This window comes from Pinus tabuliformis, chromosome 5_1 (assembly GCF_031772625.1).
Source record: "Pinus tabuliformis cultivar Carrire ecotype Pingquan chromosome 5_1, CPIR1, whole genome shotgun sequence".
Lineage (NCBI taxonomy): Eukaryota > Viridiplantae > Streptophyta > Pinopsida > Pinales > Pinaceae > Pinus > Pinus tabuliformis.
Window position 1 is genome coordinate 295044451 of NC_142305.1, and position 18120 is coordinate 295062570.

The 18120-nt window shown below is 38.7% G+C and overlaps 1 protein-coding gene across 1 annotated transcript; it reads left to right on the plus strand.

The window, feature by feature from the left end:
- Positions 1–178: 178 nt before the first annotated feature.
- On the plus strand, positions 179–17916 carry LOC149164515 (uncharacterized protein At4g14342). Its single transcript, XM_089430929.1, has 4 exons — positions 179–406; positions 537–622; positions 985–1108; positions 17600–17916. Exons 1-4 carry the CDS (start codon positions 401–403, stop codon positions 17645–17647), a joined length of 264 nt encoding a protein of 87 aa, XP_089287055.1. The 5' UTR covers positions 179–400; the 3' UTR covers positions 17648–17916.
- The last annotated feature ends 204 nt before the right edge of the window (positions 17917–18120 follow it).

Consider the following 18120-nt stretch of genomic DNA (forward strand, 5'->3'; position numbering starts at 1 on the left):
ATTTCATTACATATTACAATTTTTAATAAAAAATTGCATTTTTTTCCCGGATTTTAGACATCACATCGAACAGACCACAATAAACTTTTCAATGGACATACAGGTACAAATACAAGGCGTTACTGGAAATACTTAAACCCAGATGTAACTTGAAAGCGAAATTTAATTTGAAAGACCGCTGCGTAATTAACCGACATTATCTATTTAGCCGATGTATTTGTTTTCTGTGCAAGTACATGGTCATTCACAATTTTAAACAGTTTTTTTTGTCGGATAGAGGGTTTACGTCTAATCAGCCAGAGACTTCCATTTAAACGATTCTGAGCATTGTTTGGATTTCAGAATCTGCGAAAACAAAGGATTACATTTTTGAAATCTCAAGTATTTACTGCCCATCACAATGCAGGTCACAATTCTTTCTCCTTCCCAGACAATTCAAGTTCTTCCATATCATATAAATGATGATTATTCCTGTCTCTTTTTTTCTTCCCATTACTGAAAACTTTCGTTTTCTTTCAAAAAAATTGGATTGGCAGGCGAGCGATAGGTTTAACATCAACTCACAACTCGAGCATCTGCAAGCAAAATACGTTGGCACTGGACATGCCGATCTCAACAGATTGTAAGTGTTTAAGTTGTGGTGCTATTTCGATTCCCTTCTTCAATACAATCGATTCGACATGTAAACCACGTTTTATTTTATTTTTCATTTTTTTGCCGTGTTGCTCGTTCAAACCCTGGTACCTATTTCGGTTCTGTTGTTACGCTGATAATTACGATTTTCTGTTGCTTGTTCAGTGCCGTGTATTAAATTAGGGTTTTGTACCACATGTTCAAATCCCTGTATTTAATTGGGGTTTCGTATTATGTGTTTAAACCCCAACAATTTAATAAAGTTTTGTGTTACCTGTTCAAACCCGTCTAAATTAGCGTGTTATGTGTTCAAAACCGAAAAGTGATAAGAGTTTTGATTTTTATGTGAAGTGAGTGGGCAGTGAACATCCAGCGGGACAGTTATGCATCATATGTGGGCCACTACCCCCTCTTGGCCTATTTTGCTGTTGCAGAGAATGAGTCCATTGGGAGAGAACGCTACAACTTCATGCAGGTGAGTCAATCGTTCTTCCTTTGTATAACTGCCAACTTCAAGTGTACGTGTGTTTTTTCTTATGTAATGATTTAGTTAAATTCTTAATAAGCCATTTAGCATTCTTAATTTAAATAAAAACTACTGAACTGATGAAATTTTCATCAAGCAAATGTCATTGGAAAGACGCATAGGTGTGGATAGAAATGTAGGCTGTCATTTATGTGTGTTTTTTCTTATGTAATGATTTAGTTAATTCTCAATAAGCCATTTAGCATTCTTAATTTAATGAAAAATACTGAACTGATGAAATTTTTATCAAGCAAATGTTATTGGAAAGACGCATAGGTGTGGATAGAAATGTAGGATGTCATTTATGGGAAAGATCTTCTATTGCTCTTTTGTTAAATTGAACCTAGTTACCACAAACTTGGACTTGCATGTCTGTTACGGCTTTTGTTCTGTTTGATATCAACGAATAAGGTGTGATTCAAGTGTTTGTGAGCATCAACAAGCTTGGAGCAATTCCATTTCCCATGCTAACACAATTTAACAAGAGCATGGATTCAAAGATTCCCTGCCATCTTAAATACTGTTCAACCAACTTGAAGGATTTCTGAATACTTTAAGTCAAAAGAAAGCCTCTAATTTTCATGGTTGTTGTCATGTAGATCAAGTCCTAAAAGCTGATATCTTGAGATTATTCTTTTCTGCAAGCCACTCCTCCTAGCACATAGTTATGCAGGACTGACTCTCCAAGCCTCTTGGCCTTCAATATCTCTAATGATTCATTTGACATAGAGTGTAGATGTTCCACGAAATTCTGATCTGCTGTTATGAACAATCTGAAAACAAATTTTCTTTTCACACAAACACAAATTTTTTCTACGAAATAGCAGCGGAATAGAACAGAAATAATTTCACAAAATTCACACAATAAAACACAATTTTTCTAGGGAACCCAACAAGGAAAACCCTCGCTTGCTTCAGAATTTCATTAAGGAAAATTAAGTAACATATCTCATACACATACAAGCTGGTTCCAATCTGAAAATACAATAATTTTCCTGCCTGTCCTAGGCCTGAAACCTCTGCCTGATAGCTGACCTGCTTCCTCCTCCTATACGCACTAGAGGCTCTGATTTTCCAGCACAAAACCTTAAGAAATAATCTCCTAATTCCTAGCATTGGCTGAGCTCCTATTAATTAGGGATTTCCCCTATTGCTATGCGCACTCCAAAGAGAAATTGCCCTCCTCAATAATTCGCACAAGGAACACTTGGCTTGTTCCTCCACAAGCTCTTTTGCTCACAAACTCATGCTCAAGAATTGATTGATTAATTGTGTCTTCGATCTCCTTATAAGCTTTTCGATTAGGCTATTGTTAGTGAGTTTTCTAAATTAGGAGTTGAACCGGAGATTTTTTAGTTAACAAAAGTCAACACACTTAGTTACTGAATCATCCTAAAATTTAGGAGGCTAACTCCACTTGCTCACTCAGCTCCAAATTTAACTCACAATAGAGGACAGCTAACTGGTCCTCCACAAACCCGCACTAGTCATACTGCTTCTTGAACTTGTCCTCATCATTGGAACTTGTATATGACTAAGAAGATCTCCAAATACCCGCACTAGTCATACTGCTTCTTGAACTTGTCCTCATCATTGGAACTTGCATATGACTAAGAAGATCTTCTTGAACTTGTCCTCATCATTGGAACTTGTATATGACTAAGAAGACCTCCAAATCGATTCCTTGAATTAAGGCACAAATCAAGGAATCCATTCCTATGCTATTTTTTAACACTTCCTCTTAGCGAGGAAGGGATTATGTACAACTCCCAACTTATCTTTGTGATGAACAAAACTACTTCTTGCCAATGCCTTGGTCAAAATGTTTGTTGTCTACTGCCCTGTTGGAATGTATGGTAGCTTGACTATCCCCTTCTGCACACAATCTACAAGACAGTGAAGCCTAATCATCAAAGGTAGTTGTCAATCTGAGTGTACCATGCTATCGAAGCTTGCTTGAGCCCATAAAGAGCTCTCTTTAGCCTGCACACATGTGTGTCTCTGCTGAATCGCCTGAACCCCTCTCGCTACTCTATATAGATCTCCTCCTCGACAACCGTATTGAGAAAGGTTTTCTTCACGTCCATCTGGTGGATCTTCCACCCCATCTGTGTTGGAAGTGCCAAAATAGTCTTGATGGATGAATATTATGCTATTGAGGCAAAAGTCTCCTCATATTCTATGCTCTCAATTTGTTAGAAGCCCCTGGCCACAAACCTGGCCTTGAACTTCTCCATGCTCCCATTTGCTCCATGCTGCAACTTGTACACCATCTAGATCCAACTACCGATTTCCCCTTAGGTCGTGGAACAACCTCCTAGACATCATTCTTCATGATAAAGGAATACTCCACCATGGCATCCTGCCAAACCTGTTGAGAAGTTGCTTTCTCATAAGAAGAAGGCTTAATGTCCACCAACTTTGTCATTAGTTCCATATAACCTGTCTACCTCAGTGGCTATTTACTCTGCCTAAACATGGTGCTAGGAGCCTCGACCTGCTATTGAGCCTCTTGGATCAACCTCTCGGCCCCTTTGGCCTTCTTCCTCGTGGTGGGTGGCTTTGGCTGTTTTGTCTGCTCTCGGCTTGGCTTGTCCTCCTCATCTTGCTACAAATCCTGCTACGTTATCCTCTTGCCGCTGGACTGTGATTGTGGCTGAATCTGACGTGCTGGCTGTGACTCCTGTTTGGGAGAGAGTAGCTCCTCCTCAGGTACTGCAATTTGCTCACACTCCAAGGAAACTCTCAGAGCTTGGTCCTCCCGGAATCTCACATCTTGCCTGAGAACTGTCTTCTTGAGCCCTAGAAGATACAACCTGCATGCCTGAGATGTCTCATTGTACCCCACAAAGATACCCTTCTCTGCTGTGGCATTCAACTTCTTCCTGTTATCTTTGGACACATGACAGTAGCCTTTTATGTCAAAGATCGAAAAGTGTGAAACATCAAGCTTCTTGCTTGTGAAGGCCTCCTTTGGTGTGACTTGTCCAAGTACCCTGTGTGGACTCTTGTTTTGTAGAAATACTGTAGTGTTGCATGGTTCTGCCCCCAAGAACCTAGGTCGATCTTGATCATGCAACATAGCTCTAGCTGCTCCAACAATGCTCCTCTCAGCCACCCCATTATGTTGAGGGTTACGAGGTGCTATCAACTCTCTTTTAATGCCTTCCTTTGCACAAAACTCCTTGAAGGCATTAGAGATATATTCTCCACCATTGTCACTTCTCACTGCCTTGATTTTCTTCTTGGTTTGCTTCTCTACCAAGGCCTTAAACTCCATGACCCTGTCTAAGACCTCACCTTTCTTTTTCATAAAATAAATCAAAGTTTTATGAGAAAAATCATCATTGAAAGTAACATAATACCTGTGCCTCATTAGTGATGGAGAAGAGGAGGGCCAACACACATTTCAATGCACCAGCTCCAAAATACCTTTGGCTTTGCTATACTGACTCTGGAAGGAAGACTTGGCGTACTTGCTAAGTGTGCATCGGAGCATCCCTTGCACACTCCACTCTTGTCAAGGCCTCCTGCTGGTAATCCTGTGGCAATCTGTTGAAGAATCTTCACTACCACATGATGCAAGTGTCCCATGTGCCTGTGCCAAATTTCACCTACATCTACACATCCTGCCTTGTTGCTCAAGGCTGCATCAGTCTCTACATGGAACTTGTATAGGTTTTTCACCCTCACACCTATCTGCTTCTTACATCCAGAAGCTAAGTGCTAGAGGTAAGCCTACAAGGATAGCTACTGAAACCAAGTTCTTCTTCAACCTTGGAACATAGAGAACATCTTTGAGATGAAGGGTATTACCTGAACCCCTCTCAAAGCTGACAGTACCAACTCCCTTCGTAGCAACATACTTGCCATTATCTCCAAGCTCGATATTCACTTGCATATCCTTCTCATCCAGCTGGCTGAAATACTCTCTATTTCTTGTCACATGCAAAGAGGCTCCTGAATCAATATACCATGTACTGCTCCTTACTGAGCTTGCCATGCAAGCTATCAATGAGAAATGCTTCTCAAACTATGAGGCAAACTCATCTACCTCAACTGATGCATCTACATGCTCCTTATTCAACCCCTTCTTTCGGTTAGGACATTTGGAAGCATAGTGTCCAAAAGTATGGCAATGGAAGCATTTAATCTTTACTCAAATGTGTCTTCTTCTTGTTACCCTTTTGACTGAATTTTCTCTTCACCTTGACTTTCTTGCCTTTGCCTTTGCCTGCCAGAGCAAGATTCTCCTCCTCCTCCTCAACCTTGGAACCCTTGCCACTGCTGCTAGATGTCTCAACTAGCCTGAGCCTTAGCTCCTCCTAGATGAAGTCACTCCATAGGCATTCCCAATCCGACAACTTATCTTTTCTAGTAATACTCTGAAGAAAAGTGTTGCTCTTCAACAACTGCTAGCTCATCACGGACTTTCTGAACTTTGGTGAGATAGGCAGTGACACTCTCACCCTAATGCAGCTTGATTGTCCTCAACTTCTCTTGGAGGACCATCTTCCGGTTCTACGAAGAGTTCTGGTAGAGCTTGAATAAGGCATCCCAAATATCCTTAGCTGTATCTTTACCTGCAACATGAGGAACTATATGATCCCGAAGTCCATCCAAGATCATTATCTTGGCCTTGGCCATCTACCTTTGGAAGAGCCTCAACTCGTTTGGATCTGAAGGTTCTGCAACACCTTTCTCAGCGAACTCATTCAGCCCAAATTTGCCCAACAAGAACAATATGCAGACCTTCCGAAAACCAAAAATTGAAGAGCCATCCAATCTATCCTGTTCTCACAATCCCAATCTTGTGTGAGTTGTCATCTTTGAAGACTATGTGCTGATTGATCTCTGTTCACAACTTTGATACCATGTAGATTTTCCACGAAATTCTGATCTGCTGTTATGAACAATCTGAAAACAAATTTTCTTTTCACACAGACACAAAATTTCTCTACCAAATGGCAGCGGAATAGAACAGAAATAATCTCACAAAATTCACACAATAAAACACAAATTTTCTAGGGAACCCAACAGGGAAAACCCTCGCTTGCTTCAGAATTTTATTAAGGTAAATTAAGCAACAAATCTGGTACACATACAAGCTGGTTCCAATCTGAAAATACAATAATTTTCCTGCCTGTCCTAGGCCTGAAACACTGCTTGATAGTTGGTCTGCTTCCTCCTCCTATACGCACTAGAGGCTTTGATTTTCCATTACAAAACCTTAGGAAATAATTTTCTAATTCCTAGCGCTGGCTGAGCTCCTATTAAATAGGGATTTCCCCTATTTCTATGCGCACTCCAAAGAGAAATTTCCCTCAATAATTCGAACAAGGAACACTTGGCTCGTTCCTCCACAAGCCTCTCTTGCTTACAAACTCGTGCTCAACAATTGATTAATTAGTTGCATGCCTTCAATCTCTTTATAAGCTTTTCGATTAGCCTATTGTTAGTGAGTATTCTAAATTAGGAGTTGAACTGGAGCTTTTTTAGTTAACAAAAGTCAACACACTCAGTTGACTGGATCCTCCTAAAATTTAGGAGGCTATTTCCACTTGTTCATTCATTTCCCAATAAAACTCACACTAGAGGACAAATAACTCATCCTCCACAAATTCACACTAGTCAAACTGCTTCTTGAACTCGTCCTCATCATTGGAACTTGTACATGACTAAGAAGATCTCCAAATCGATTCCTTGAATTAAGGCACAAATCAAGGAATCCAATCCAACACGACTTTTCAACATAGAGAGCATTTTCTTGTATAAATGCCCTTCTTTCCCAAAGTCCCAGACTTCTTATATCCCTTGCACTGCAACAAATGTTTTAGGGAATCTTGTGGAAGCCTTTCTTACCATCAAATCTTGACACAAAAGTCCAAACCTCCCTTACTCCTTGGATTGGAATGGAATTTTTCCTTAGCATCAAATCTTGACATAAAAAAAGATGAAATTATGACAACTAACAAAGGTGGTAGTTGAAGGGACCTAACATGAAGAATAATATAAATTTGTGGATGTGAACTCCTTTGTACATTTTTGGGAATGGGCTACCAAGGAAATAAATTTGTTGGGCCACATAGCACATGACCACCTTCTCTACTCTTTGCACAACTTGTTGCCAAAGGTTAGCAATAGAGACCTAGAAAGGTGAGCGCTTTTCTTGGAAATTTGAAGATTTGTACTGATTGGACTCATGTCCATCCAAGATTCTCTAGCCAATTGGGTAACTTGTGTTAGCCCTGGTTATAGCAGTTGGTCTTAGTAGCCCATTGAATGTTGGAGCTTGAAGTCTCTTAAAATATGTTTAAGAATTCTAGCTTGTTCTTAAAGGATACCCCATGTTTCTTGATAGGAATGAATGCCAAGTTAATACTCCATGTTTCTTGATAGGAATGAATGCCAAGTTAATACCCCATGTTTCTTGATAGGAATGAATGCCAAGTTACCAAGTTCTATATGAAACATTCGGGAAAAACAAAATAATTTTGTTAAATAAAAGAAAATTTAATTTAAAACCATTCACGAATCACAACATTACAACTATAAATTATAAGTAATAATCTGATAACCACTGTTGATAACTTATAAGTTTGAAGATTGAAATCATGATGTCTCGTACAAAAAGGATAATACAAAAATAAGTGTTTCATCAATCATCACTCTATTAATATGGTAATTAGCACCTACATATCTTGAAATGGGTCTACATCCTTATCATTTGCATACTGCAGCTCTACATCGTGAATAGACGTTGGGTGATATGAGTGTTTAAAGTTTAAGCTAGAGGCTTGATTGGTGGCGATGGTTCTGTTGAGTTTTGTAGCTCGAAAGGTACTTCTAGTCCTGTGTCTTGACTAGCAGGACCTTGCTTTGCCTCTTTAGGAAATTGCATGTGACATGTAGATTGTGTAAGTGAGTTGCATGCATGCAAATGTGTTACATGTGACATGCATGAGGTTTGCATGTAAGTAAGCTAAATTTATGACTTATACTTGAGTTAAAGTAGAGAAAGCTAAAGATAGGATAGTCAACTAAAGTACAGTCACTTATCTTTAGTTAACTTGATGAGCTACTTTTGGTTGTCAATCTTAGCACAAGAAAGTTATAAATTGAGCCTAAAGTGAGGAGTTAGGACACAACAATGACACAAGATTGGGAGAGGCTTCTCAGTGAGCATGTGCTGGGTTCAAGGGAGTGCAGAGAGACTGGTGATCAGTTTTGTAATTTGTATTTTCTCATTTGGGCCTTTATCACAGGACAACAACCCAAGTAAGTAATGTGATTAATTTATTAATGAAGAATTGTTGATTGGGCATAAATATGTTTGTGTGTGATTCAAATCGAGTATTTTTGCTTTTGCTAAATATTTTTGTTAGGAACATAGTTGTGTATTCGCTTAGTCAATAATTGTTGGGAATGGATTATTAGGTGTTGGGTTCTGGAAATTCTAACATGGTATGAGAGCCTTGACTCTGAACTGATCTCAAAATTACATGTGCTGGGTTTGTGTCATATTGTCGAAGGGAAGTTGGCGCAGATCATATGAATGAAACTTTTTTTAAGATTGTTTAAGGGCTGAGAGGATTTTTTTTTTTTACGAGCAATTTTTTTTAGTCGAGAAGAGAAAAAAATATAATTCAAATAAAAAGTGGAAAAGAAAAAAAGGGATTTAAAGAAAAAAGTAAAAAAAGGGTTTGAAAAAAGTTTGGTTGATTGTGGTGGTGGTTGACAAGCTAGGCCAGCTAGCCGCTTCCAACACCCATCGCCAGGGCTTTCGACTGGTTGTCACAATCGCAAATTGTGGCACTCGACAAGGTGAGAACAGGCAAAGCTGAGGATTGGATAGCAGGGTTGACTGACAACAATTGGATCACAGTAAGCAATCGACGACTGACAAAAGAGATTGCAGGGTTGGCGTGATAAGTTAGCGAGAGGGATTTGCATGATAGTGAGCAGGCAATGGTTGAAGAAGACACAGAGCAAATGACGTGGAGCTGGAAGCAGTAGGCCGCAAAGGATGTTGGGTGATAGCTAACTTATAATGGAGGAAAGTGGCAGATAGTCGATAGATTTGGTCGACGCTGAGACAGGCCGAGTCCGTGAAGACTGTGCGAAGATTGTGGAGTTGTGGAGGGTGAAGCCAACATTGTGGAGATCGAGCAAAGGGTGGTAGACCTGTGGTGGTGTGCTGGACCGTTGGTTGAGCCGTGGTGGTGGTGAACAATATCAGATGGTGTTGACAAGCCCGTGGCTGTGGTGGAACAACGTGTGACGTGTGGTCAAGGTCGTGGGTCGTGACGTCATGAGGACGTGGAGAGCAGTGTGAACGACATGTTGAGGCTATGAAGACGTGAGGAAATTGGCTCAACATCGAGAGGGGTCAGTGCAACAACATTGTGCAGGTGAAGTTGGGAATGCAGAGTGGCTGGGGTAGAGCAATGTTGACTGGTTGGGATTGCGGGTGGGATTGAGGTTGTGGCCAACCTGTAGGAAGCTTGAGCCAACAAAGCTACAATTTGACAGCTGGGCGTGGATTACGACAACATAAAGAGCAACGTGCAAAGGGTGAAAATTTAAATGTTGGTCTGTTTGACAATGATGACTACTGGTTTAAGTTGAGTGGATAGGTTGGATGACGCAGGAAATTATAGCCCATGGAATGATCATATTGTTCTATTATTTGAGAAACAAGAGTTGTGGCAAATCGTGGAGAAGGCCATTCAAGTTCCCACAAATCCTACTCAGTTGATTGAGTTTACCAAGAAGAACGTGAAGGCCAAGAGAATATTTCTAGACTCCATTAAAGACCATATTATACATCATGTGACAGGGAAGAAGTTGCCTTTGAGATGTGGGCATCTTTAACCAAGTTATACCAGAGTACAAACCAAAATTCAAAGACGTTGTTGAAGGAGAAACTAAGAAATGCCAAGATGTTTGAAACTGACGTAGTTGCATCACACCCAACCAAGATCGCTCAGATTAGCGGTGACTTGGCAACAGTTGGGGAAACTATTGATAGTGAAGAGTTGGTCAGATCAGCCTTGAGTGGCTTTCCTCTGAAATGGGATGTCTTTGTTGATAGGATCGTCACACGAGAGAATTTGCCTAGTTGGGATAGATTGTGGGATGATTTTGTATAAGAAGAGACAAGGAGATGTTCCAAAATTGCAGGCCAACATGATGGTAAGGATGATGAGGAGAATTTTGCTCTTGCTGCAAAAGGGCTAAAGTAAAGTAAAGGGAAGTGGGGGATATGCTTTCGTGAAGGACATGAGCAAAGTGAAATGCTTTGCATGTCACAAAACTGGCTACTATGCGAGCCAGTGCCCATACAAGAAGAAGGAGGATCAGGTGGCTGCATGAACATCAACTGAGATTGACGACTTTATGGAGAATTTTGAGAAGGAAATTTCTCTAGTTGCTTGTGTTTTTGACAATAGTAATGTTGTGTATGAGGACAGTGGTTATGGCTAGTGGACAATAGAGCGTCTAGTCACATGACAGGGATGAGGTTAGTGTTTTGTAGTATTTTAGAGACCGGCTTGGACTGCAATATGTTTAGTGGACTAGTACCATGCATGTAGTGAAGGGGGTTGGATTTGTCAGATTCCAGCTAGAGTCAGGAGGATTTCTGGAGGTGACAGGTGTGTTATTTGTTCCAGGGTTGATGGTACAAGTGTTCTCAGTAACAACCTTGGAGGATGCTGGATATAGAGTTTTGTTTCTAGATGGATAGGTGCTTCTATATTTAGAGGGAGCGACCTTGGATGCAGCTGTAGTGCTTGGCATCAGACGGGAGCAGTCATATAGGTTGTTGGGACAACCTATGGGTATATCTGAGTAGGTGGCAAGGAAGAGTGATTCTTCAGGTATTGCCAGGAGCCTCAGTTGGTATGATATGACATTGTTAGATGCCTAGGATTAGGATCCTAGGAGCATGGTTGGAAGGAAGGGGTCTTCGGATGAGAGTCTACAACAAGTAGCAGGGAAGTCTTCTAGTTCAGATGAAGTAGTTGCAACAACGAATAACGTGGTGGTGTTGGAGACAATCCCAGGTGGAGGAGGTTCTTCCAGAAGTACCTCCCTCGCTAAGAGGGAGTGTTGAGTTTTATGGCTCAGAAGGTACCTCCCTCTTTAGGAGCTTCCATGCGATATGCAGAGTGTGCAAGTGAGTTGCACGCATGCAAGTGTGTTACATGTGACATGCATGAGATGTGCATGTAAAGCAAGCTAAAATTATGACTTGTACTAGAGTTAAAGTAGAGAAAGCTAAATATAGGATAGCTAACTAAAGCAAAGTCACTTATCTTCAGTTAACTTGACGAGCTAATTTTGGTCCTCAATATTTGCTTAGGAAAGTTATATATTGAGCCTAAAGTGAGGAGCTACGACACAACAACATCACAAGATTGAGAGAGGTTTCTCAGTGGGTGTGTGAGGTTTCTCAGTGAGCGTGTGCTGGGTCCAAGAGAGGTTTCACTAAATATGTTTGGTTAGGAAGTTAGCCGTGTATTTGTTGAGCTAATAATTGTTGGGAACTGATTACTGGGTGCTGGGTTTGAGAAATTCTAACAGGTTCTACTTCCTCATCATCTGCATATTGCACCTCTACATCATGAATAGACGCTGTAGGGTATGAATGTTGGAAGTTTCAACAAGAAACTTGATTGGTGGTGTAATATCCTCAAGTAGGTTGAGGTGAGACATGACACTCAATGACATGTTTAAGTCAAATATCTCAAGCTTCACATAACATATCCTTCTAGAACCCTTTTTATATTTGAACTATTTGTAGTGGTTGTAATGAATGTACACAAGTTGGACCCTTGGACTGCAATGAATGTATGTGAGATCCTTAGGCTCTGTTGTTCGAATTTGTTTTGCTTTCACCGAATGGATGAAACATTGAAACATATCTACTCAATTTCTCTTAGCATATGAGAAATAACAACTTACTATAACAAATTGGTGGCTAGAGATGAGAGATGAATGTTGTCCTTATGATGGAAACCCTCTCGATCAAAAGGCCCCTTATCATCCATGGCTATGGGATTTGAAAATATGCCAATAGATTGTACAAATGCTTCAAATTACTCGTACTTCTATTGCAATTCCTACATCCATATAATTTTTCCTTAAACACTATCTTATATCTTTGTATGACTTTAGAATCCTTGTTTGGTGTGGTGTTGCTCTTCTTGGTAATGACACATTTCTAGAATGATAATATTTGGGGTGCAGTGCATAGGATAAAAGGTGTAATCATGTGATCATTTTGATCGACTTTTTGGTATTATGCCCTTCACTTGATTTGAAAATATTTTCAAGGGGTCACAATCATTTGTCTTGATAATTTCCTTATCCTCTCTAGCATCCTATCTATATTTATGTAGACATTCCCCAAGCAAAGAATATTTGTGTCAAATGTCTTGATCATGGTCAGGGTTGTTTTGTAAACTGTAGAAGGTATTGCACCTTGTCCTAGCATATAACATTATGAATGATAGACTTGATCTTTCAGTCCTCTATTAGAAGTGGGAGCCCTCTGTGATTCCCAATAAGGGTGGATTACCGTCCTTTGTAATAATTTTCTGACCTCCACAACCTTATCTATGTCTAAAGTGTAGGAGGCAAAATGAGTTTCAAGAGTTTACAAGTTTTGAAAAATCAAATTTTAAATCTGAAATCATATACAATTTAAAATTTACCTTCATTTCATACCTCAAGAAGTGACTCTAGCAACTATATGGAAGCCCCCCTTGGCTGAGGTCATTCGGTGATAACTGCGTGTGAAATTTGTTGGCTTCTTTTAAATTTAATTATGTTCTTCTTCATCAAACAATTATCAAATGTAAAACATGAAGATCACAGTACACAAGAAACACAAGATATAGTGTTAATTTTAGATAACAATGGTATGTTCTATGCTTAAGAGCAATTTACTTCAATTTTCTTATTAGCCCAATATCAATTTCCAGATTAGCAATCACATTAACTTTACAGTAAATGCAGATATAACATAAATAAAACAGTAGAAGACAAGCCAAGACAAGAGGACACAAGATATGGCACCAGCCAGGGACAAACCCCAATGTGGGGAAACCCTTTGATCAATTCTTCTTATTATTCTTCAGAAGTTCAGCAAAGAAAAAGAGTACAATATGTAATATTCACTTGTCCAATGAAAGTGAAATCTGTCCAAACAAACAGCAGCCACAGAAATCTCTAACCAGAAAGTCAACTCTGGTCAACAGAGAAGAATTTGACCTCCAAAAAAGATTGGTCAAACCCAGTCAACTCGGCCTCCAACAGTCATCTGAATCAGCCCAAAGCAGTCCTGAAAAAACTCAGTCAAACTTGGTCAATGCAGGTCAATGCTGCAGTCAAAGCCTTCTGCAGTCAACGCTGGTCAAACAGTACGGATTGCCTCGATTTCTGTGCCCAGAAATGCAGCCTGCACAAACAGAAATTGTCCCACTAAAATCGCACTCAAACATGGTCAATGCTGCTGCTCAAACGCTGGTCAAACTTCCCTGAAATTTGGTCAACGCTGAAATAGAAAATCTGTCTTCTTCTTCGCACGTGTGGAGAGAGAGGATCCCAGAAGTCTGTGTCCAATCAGATGAGGAGAGAGAGATGTATGAGAAAATGAGTGATGTCGAAATGAGGCAAAGGCACCCTCTATTTATATGCAAACGTTGAGGATGAATAGACGTGATTGTTAGGCTTCTGAGCCTACATTAGTTTGCTGGTTGACACCTTGACAATTTGTCCATAAACAAAATAAATTCATAATTCCATTTGTACATGTCAGAATGAGATGATCTTTAGATCAATCCTACACCTCTCGGAAAGAGGAATCCAATAAAAATATCAGCTCCATCATATGAGCTGTCCAAGGTGGAGTTTGGCCCTAGTTGCCAAATTTAACATATAGGCTTCATGCCAGGGCAAAACCCCTCTAAGGGGAAAACCCAAAAAAAATTCTCTTCTTATAGAATCAAATCAAAGTGAGATATCCAAAATCCATGACCACAGAAAGACTTCAACCTCTAGATGTCAAGTCAAACCCTCCTTTCTGCACAGCAAATCGATTAGCAAGAGACCAGCAACAAATCTTCAACAATAGATATGATGAGCCAGATCTTCCTCAAATCAGACTTCAAGAGAAACTCTTCTTCCATCTCAGACTTCGGCCCTCCTTCTTCTGTGAAATTTCAGAACCAATCCAGCGAATTGTGTGTGTCCAAATGAGCTCAAATCATCCTCTATTTCTACTGTCCAGAGGGGTGTGAATAGACATGTCTTTTGGGGCTGGGCCGACTTGGCATCTGGTTTTTGACCCAAATTACATATTTTAAAATTCTTTTTCCTTTTTCTTTACAATTGGTCCAAATAGGACTTTGACTCTTTGACTCAACAAATCCTAGAAGCATGAAGAACATGCTTATATAATAAAATAATAATAATAAAAAATCTTTTTCTTCTTTTTTCTTTTACATAAAATATACAATGATATAACTAGAAAGACCATTATGAAGACCAAACCTAGTTACATTTTCTAACTTGCTGTAGTGTCTAAACTCTGCTACAGGATGAACAGTGACCGAGCAGTCAAGGTAAAATTCCAACAGCATTGCAATTAACTTAGGCAAGTGAGAGAGACATCTCTGGTGGTAATAAAATACTTGAACAATCCTAGATTGGGTGCCATATTGTATGAGGGAGTTGTCTTGAAGACATTGGTTTTATGAAGGCATTCTAGTAGTACAAAGCCAAAGATAGCCTAAACTTCGAAGTAACAAATTGTGAAAACAAACTTAAGATTATGATTGGTAGTTATTAAAATTCGTCTATTCTCTCAATACAATTGAAGGTGCCTAATAGCCTATGTTCCCATAATGTTTTTCCAAGAAAGTTGCGGGTTCAAATAATGCACATACACATTAGCGGTGATCTCTAATGTCTTCTATATTCTCAAAGAGCTAAGCCTTACTGAAATGAGGATCTGAAATTTAAAGACAGTGGAGCCAAGTTGGCATGTTGGAGATACACAGAAAGTCACAGGGTAATGAGCATATACGATCATTTGAAATAAGTTCCAGATTACCCAATCACACAGTGTGCCTTGGCGTAACCAGTCTCCATATCTAGCTAATTAAAGTCTACAGTACTTTAACTAATTAAAGCCTAGAGTACACAGACTTTGGAAGTGGTTGACATATTGCAGAAAGTGTCAGCCAATCTCCTAATAAGTAGGAGAGATAATATGTGGAATCTTGGACAATATTATCAGACATATCGGCGTAGCCTTTTTAATGTTATAGACTCATAGTAAAGTGTGAGATATATACATTCTTGCTTTTTCACTCAGCATTTGCATTCATTTTTCCTAGTAAGACGCTCAATTGTAAAATCATAGAAATGAATTTCATGATTCATGGGCTATAGATATATGCATTGATGATTCAGATTTGGAATATGGATATGGAGATGGGGAGCTGTATTTGTAAACTTAAATCACAGTGAATTTCTGATATCTGTTAACTGGTAAGTAATCATTTTAAGAAAAAGTGTCAAAGACTAGGTTGCAAAAAATATGAGTTGGTTTATATTCTTAACAACATAAGAAAGGTAGAAATGTTTATATCAAATTGATTCTGGAATTCTCTATAGTAATAATATGCACCACGTTAGACATATGCAACAGTAGATTACAAGGCCCTCTTGGCACAAACATAACACTTGAATTAATCTTAAGACTGACTGTTGCTATTGGTTTGTACCAGTCAAGAATGGAGACCAAAATTAAACATATTGTTACAATGCGCATATATCTAAGAAAAATGATGGTTTCTTGGCTAATGTCTTGTTTTTCCAAAGATATTATCTGCCTGATAATCATAGTAGTATGAGTACCACTCTTGACAGTTGGCGATCGGTTAGCCCATGCCCAATGTATCCCTGTTCCTGGGAGCTTTGGAGGTTGTTGGAAATACATCCTTTTTGTTGGGAGCTTGGGAACTTGTCAGTAGCATTTTGGGGGTTTGATTTGTGTGCTTCCTTTTTTGGGACCTTGTAGAAGCTTTCTATCTGTTATGGATCTTCTTGATAGGCAAAGGAGCTTTGAGAAATGGCTAGCCATTTAGATCCTGAAATCCTAAGAAACAGTGTGAAAAATCAGTTGAACCATTGTTGTTATGCAAAAAAAGGTGCCAAAAATAAAAAAATTACTTTAATTTATCAATCATGCCATTTTCAAAATTTTCAAGGTTATTTGAATTTAAAGGGACTTGCCCTGCCCCTCTTAGCTATTTAGATCTGTTCAGAGTCAAAAGATGGGCTACCAATGTGCTCGTGTCAGTGAATATGGAACTTTCTACACTAGTACTAAGACATTGAACAAATCTAATTCATGTTTTAGATGTTTATAGCTAGGTCCCATTATTCTCTATTGATTGATCTAACAATTTAGGATCATAAAGCAACATCAACCTCACAATAACAAAGACTCTGAAAGTTTGATGTTAGTTGAAACAACCAATTCATTCTCATGAAAATAAGTAGTTGTTGCCATTATAAGTTTTAACAAACTTATAAAGCGGAATGAAGCTGTATGTCAAATTCATAAAACATACCATGGCACTAAATAATATTATATATAGTCATGCATAGTTAGTAAACAGTTGATTTAATGTCACATAAACTCAACCTACGTGTATCAGAACATGGACATGGGGGTTTGAGCAAATTTACAAGGACTGAATGCATGACCACTACTAGAAGGCTTAAAAGGCTAAACTAGTTATGAAATTAATCAATATTTCAATTTTTGAGAACTTCACACACACACAGATATATATATATATATATATATATATATATATATATAGTATGGCCAGTTCCAATGTGTTATATATATATATATATAGTATGGCCAGTTCCAATGTGTTGTTTCCTGCAAATTTGGGTGAATTTTCTAGCCATACTGGATACTCATCCATGTAACCAATGTATGCAAATTCCAAAAACTTGTGCAACACACTGATAATGAGGTGATATAAAACTAAAAAAATGAAAATTTCCTTCCTATGCACCATTGAAGGTTAAAATGATGGACCTTCTGATAGTGTTTTCTGAAAGATATGATATGAGGATTCCTTCTCAGACTAAATCTAATCTGATCCACCCTTCACACACTAATGTCACTCCATATGGTGCCTGCTTGTTATCTTAAAAATAACCCTTGTGTTTATCCTAGTAATTGAAGAATAGCTTGGTTGGAGGGTTTGAATTTATGTAGAGAGAGTAAATCTAAGCTTTATCCAGTTATTCTCTGTGGTTATCATCAATCTGTACATCTTTTAGGTTAGAAACTTTAATTTTAACTTTTGCATGAAACTGATATATTAATGATTGTCCTCACAGAAAATGTTGCTACCCTGCGGGCTGCCCCCTGAAAGAGAAGAAGATTGAAGATTTTGCCAAAAAACAGACTTTGCTTAGATTATGTACTTAGTTATATTTCTTATTATGTACTTCTATACAATTCAGTTGGAATTCAAACTCTTTGTATCTTTTTATATAATGTAATTGTAGTTTTTACCCCCTGAAAGAGAAGAAGATTGAAGGATTTGCCAGAAAGCAGACCTCACTTAGATTATTCTTGTTTTGTACTTCTATAGATATCATGTGTAATACAAACTCTTTGTGTCTTCCCTTAAACAATGCAGTTGTAGTCTTTATTTCTTGTTCTTTATTAAACGTGGCTTTTCCAGTTTAAGCAAATATAGATGTTTTGAATCTTGATAGGTTAATTTTATAGAGGCTGAAATGACTTGTTAGCTCTCTTTTAAGGAATTGAATAAAGTCCACTCAAATGAGTGAACAGAGTCAGTGTGTGCATATTTGCTTTTTATGGTGGAAATGAGTTTTATTATTTTAAATGA

What these genes read in the sequence shown, in the direction of transcription:
- LOC149164515 (XM_089430929.1), top strand. An exon ending in CATGCCGATCTCAACAGATT is followed by an intron (nt 623 to 984) that starts GTAAGTGTTTAA and finishes TTTTATGTGAAG; the next exon opens with TGAGTGGGCAGTGAACATCC. An exon ending in AACGCTACAACTTCATGCAG is followed by an intron (nt 1,109 to 17,599) that starts GTGAGTCAATCG and finishes TTGTCCTCACAG; the next exon opens with AAAATGTTGCTACCCTGCGG.